Here is a 5,062-nt window from a genome sequence, read left to right on the forward strand (position 1 = left end):
TTTAACTCGATTTCGATTTCACTTGCCTCAACAAGTCTTCGCAAGCGGAGTTTAGTGTCCAATGAAGGAAAGGTACGCATAAGTGGGCTGGCTACACCCCTAGCAGAGGCCTTGGATTTAGGTCTCACTTGGCTTGCCGGGTCTTCTCACGCACGGCATATTTCCAAAGGTCTCATATATATATATATATATATATTATCGTCATCATTTAACACTGATCTACCTAATTGGCAAGGTTTGGGTGATTCAACAAGAGCTGACAAACTAAAAGATTGTGTCAGGCTCCAATGCCTGCTTTGGATTGTTCTCTACAGCTGGATGTCCTTCTTAATACCAACCACTTCACAGAGTGTACTAGGTTCTTTTCACTGGGCACCAGCATTAGTGGAGGTCTCCAAGTAACTCACAAGACAAGACCAGTCAACTGCAGTAGTGAGGGAGGTGGCTTTGTGCTAGGTATGACAGAAGCTGGTGTTTTGCAGTGACGGAGACACGTGGCTACCCCAGTTGAAAAAGGAGAGAAGATTGGAAGGAAGCATCTATGAACACTAAACACACATACATATAAATGCACAAACACAGAGACATATGCATGTGCATACAAACACACATGCACATACATACATATATACATACATACACACACACACACACTGTATAAAATAAATGCACAAATTAAAAAAGAATAGTGTACCAATTTCAAAATAATGAATATGAAAATTTATTTTAAAGCGAAAAATTTCACTTTTGTTTTTTGCTATGACCTAGGTGGAATTTGAACTCAGAACATAAAGCAGTAATGATTGTGCCAGCTTACAACCTTAATAATAATAATAATAATAATAATAATAATAATAATAATAATAAAGATAATAATAATGGTTTCTAATTTTGCCACAAGGCCAGTAATTTCAAGGAGGGGGTCTAGGTGATTGCATCAACCCCAGTGTTCAACTGGTACTTTATTTTACTGACCTCTCCGAAAGGATGAAAGGCAATGCTGATCTTGGCAGAATCTGGACTCAGAATGTAAAAATGGACAAAATGCTGCCAAGCATTTTTCCCAGCATGCTAATGGTTCTGCCAGCTCACCACCTTAACAGAAATAATAATAATAATAACCTTTGCTACTGCAGCTATTTTTGAATCACCCCAAATTTCCTTAATCTAAAAGAAAAAGATTAACCAAAAGTTGTATTCCACTGTGAGAGAAAACCCCTTATCTGAATATTAATCTATAGGATATGGTAGGAAGTGAAATGGTCTAGAACAAATAGACAGTACCGTCAGCTGGAGTATTGATCCCAATGCAGAAAGTGCTCGGACTTTCACATCTTCAGGACAATTCTGAATTGTCTGGCCAACATTCTTCATAGCTTCATCCATCTTAGAGCCTGAAAAATTGAGACAGAAATACATGGAATGATCTGGGACAGCAGAACAAATTTAACCCTTTAAGCATTTAAATTGATCATATCCAGCCTAAATATTTTACTTGTTTTATGTTCAAACCAGCCAGATCAGGCCTCTCACATGTACCCTACAATGTCCTTCTAAAAATAAACAGTGACATCATCAAAATCTCAAAGCTATAAGATAATGCAGGATCAATTCAAAAAATGAATAAGTGTTACATTTGACAGAGTAATGTAAATTGTGAAGGATTAAAAATAATTAAATAATGAAATATGAAAAGTAAATAAAAATGATAAAATGTTATTATTGATGAGTTTTAATAATCTAATTAAACTAGTGAGGGTTTAGTGCCACAACCAACAGTACCAAGACCATACTACTGGTTATGGCACCGAGCCCTCACAACTGCCTCCAACATCGAGTCCAGACTACCAGTGGTAGCACTGAGCCCATACAACTAGCAGTGGTATTTAACCAATTCTACTGCAGATAGTACAAGGTCCACTACTACCAAGTCCAGGCTATCACTAGCACCAAGTTCACAAGACCACTGACACTTCAGAGTCCAAACTGTAATTGGCACTACCAGTAGCTGTGAAAGGAGCCAGAGAATTATATTTACCTACATCAATCAGTTAACAGTTCCACAATCTTGGAATATTGGTAAACATGAAAATCAAGTTCTAATAGAACTCAGTGTACCATAAAGTTGTTGTTCCTCTTTTAAAAACAATAGGGTGTTATTTGAGAGAGATTTGGGTGCTATTTCTAGCAGGTCAAGTAATCACATAGAAACTTTTTCTCTCTCTCTTTCATTTAACCATGTTGTTGTTTAACCCCAGGTCAATCTTGGTAAAATGTATGCCAGTCACAACCATCCTCTCTTTTTTACATATGAACAACTAAATTAACTACAGGGTGTCCACAAGGTCTGGGTACATGGAGTAAATAAAATCATAGCATAAACAATTAAATATAAGAAATGATAATCTCTTAAAGTATGTGTTAATCCCCATGTGAGTACATGGAGTAAATAAAATCATAACATAAACAATTAAATATAAGAAATAACAATTTCTTAAAGTATGTGTTAATCCCCATGTACCCAGACTTTGTGGACACCCTGTACAATAACCAAGACCAAATTATTAATCAAGATGGTGTTGGAGGGTGGTGATTTGAGAAAGATTTGGCCTCTATTTCTTACAAGGGAAGCAATGTACAGAGGGTCCCTTGTGTGCCCAATACATTGGGACAAAGGATTTGGTGGCAGCAGGGTTACAAAATTTATATTTTCTTCACCATATGAGAAAAATAGACACACACACAGCCTCACGGTTAGAGTACCGGCTTTATCATCATAAGGCCATAGATTTAATTACTGAACCTTGAGTAAGGCACTTTATTTCATGTTACTCCAGGTTACTCAGCTCTGAAACTGAGGACCAGCCAAGTACCAAGCCCAGCCTTCTCTCCCTCTCGTTGTCACATAATGTCCGATTGGGTCAAGAGAGGGAGACGCAAGGGGGTGTCTACTGTACAACTGCTCTCAAAAAGTCAGGCACCTGAAGCTATTAGTCGAAAGTATTGCATATGCTACTAAGTTATATTTGTTTGTGAGTGATGGCCATGCTTTATTTGGGGGAGGAAAACATCCAGCAGAAGCTTCATGTTCATTTTCAGTAATCTGTCTTCTCAAGAACAGATCAGCTTCACTCACTCACTCCACTACTCTTGCAGCCATCACTCATCTAACTCATTTCTCTCACTCACTCTCTCTATGCATCATTCACCATCTTAGACATGTTACCTAGGTAGTACAAACTCATCATACAGAAGCGAGGACTATCTTACAGTAGACAGGGCAACCTCACTAATGCTGGTGCCAGTAATAGATGCACCCAATTGTTGTTGGCCCTGTCGCTTACGACGTCGAGGGTTCCAGTTGATCCGATCAACGGAACAGCCTGCTCGTGAAATTAACGTGCAAGTGGCTGAGCACTCCACAGACACGTGTACCCTTAACATAGTTCTCGGGGAGATTCAGCGTGACACAGTGTGACAAGGCTGACCCTTTTGAATTACAGGCACAACAGAAACAGGAAGTAAGAGTGAGAGAAAGTTGTGGTGAAAGAGTACAGCAGGGTTCGCCACCATCCCCTGCCGGAGCCTCGTGGAGCTTTAGGTGTTTTCACTCAATAAACACACACAACGCCCAGTCTGGGAATCGAAACTGCGATCTTATGACCGCAAGTCCGCTGCCCTAACTACTGGGCCATTGCGCCTCCACTAGATGCACCCAATATGTTCCATAAAAAGGTGGTGAGCTGGCAGAATCGTTAGGACATCAGACAAAATGCTGAGGTCAACTTTACCTTTCACCTCTTCAGGATCGATAAAATATAGTACTAGTCAAGTACTAGGGTCAATGTAATGACTAATCCCATCCCATCAAAACTGCTGGTCTAGAACTTTGCAACAAACCAGCATACCATTCAGGGGGAAAATTGTGATCTCAGTTTCTTATATGCCATGGGAACTCGGTAACCTGAAATACGAGTCCTAGGAGCTCAAGGAAAAAAAAAAAAAGTTTTGTAAAGGGGTTAGTGATGAGGTGGAGACAACACGGGATCAATAAAACCCTTCAGTCTTATTGAGAACATGACAACTTCTCTAGTGCTGGTGCCATGAGGAAATGTACCCAGTACACTGTGAAGTGGTTGGTGACTGGAAGGGCATCCAGCAGTAGAAACATGCCAAAAAAGAAGGAAACAGGTGAGATGTGGTCCCTTGATCAGTCAAGAAGAGCAATACTTTGAAATAACTGATACGGACAGACAACCTGTCTAACCCAAACCAACATAAAAACCAAGTATAAAATTATGGTGATGATGATGATGAAAATGACAAGGGGGATGATATTTAAATCAATTTTTACCGTATTTCTTTAGAATCAGCTTCCCATTTTTAGTGATAGCAATTTGTGCGATAGTCTCGATTCCAATGGTTCTTAATGTCATGTCTGAAGAATTCAAACTAGACAGAACTTTACACAAGAAGTGCTGGTACCTAGAGCAGATTTCATTGGGTCGATGTCGTGCTACACTGCCAAAAAAGGTAATCAGTCCTACAAGAAAAAATTAAAATAAAAAAGGTCTTTTAAAAAAGACAGGACAGAACAAAATATATATTTTTTAAAACAAATGATGCTAAATTATTGAAAATTTCGACAAGAGTGGTGGTGGTGGTGGGGGGAAACAGTTTCATGGGGAAAATAATAAGGCAAAGACATGGCTTTGTGGTTCAGAAGCTTGATTTGTAACCAAAGGGTTTCAGGTTCAGTCCCACTGTGTGGCACCTTGAACAAGTATTTCTTACTATAGCCCCAAGACAACCAAAACCTTGTGAATGAATTTGGTAGGCAGAAACTGTATGGAACGTGGAAGTTAGTCGTGTGAGTGTGTGTGTGTGTGTGTGTGTACATATATATATATGACTACTGACCAAGACCTTTGGAAATGTGCTGTGCGTGAGAAGACCCGGCAAGCCAAGTAAGATCGTTGCCAGTGCCCCTGGGCTGGTTCTTGTGCGGGTGGCACATGAGATGCACCATTTTGAGCGTGGCCGTTGCCAGTACCGCCTGACT

The 5,062-nt window shown here is 39.7% G+C and overlaps 1 protein-coding gene across 1 annotated transcript in view; it reads right to left on the reverse strand.

Moving 5' to 3' along the window:
- Positions 1-5,062, reverse strand: part of LOC106884221 (26S proteasome non-ATPase regulatory subunit 5) — a 45,442-nt gene that overhangs the window by 3,013 nt on the left and 37,367 nt on the right. The window contains exons 6-7 of the mRNA XM_052975306.1: positions 4,355-4,543; positions 1,285-1,394 (exon numbers count right to left, since the gene is read on the reverse strand). Coding sequence (XP_052831266.1) covers positions 1,285-1,394; positions 4,355-4,543 — 299 coding nt within the window. The remainder of the gene's footprint in view (positions 1-1,284; positions 1,395-4,354; positions 4,544-5,062) is intronic.

Source organism: Octopus bimaculoides, chromosome 21 (genome assembly GCF_001194135.2).
Source record: "Octopus bimaculoides isolate UCB-OBI-ISO-001 chromosome 21, ASM119413v2, whole genome shotgun sequence".
Classification (NCBI taxonomy): Eukaryota; Metazoa; Mollusca; class Cephalopoda; order Octopoda; family Octopodidae; genus Octopus; species Octopus bimaculoides.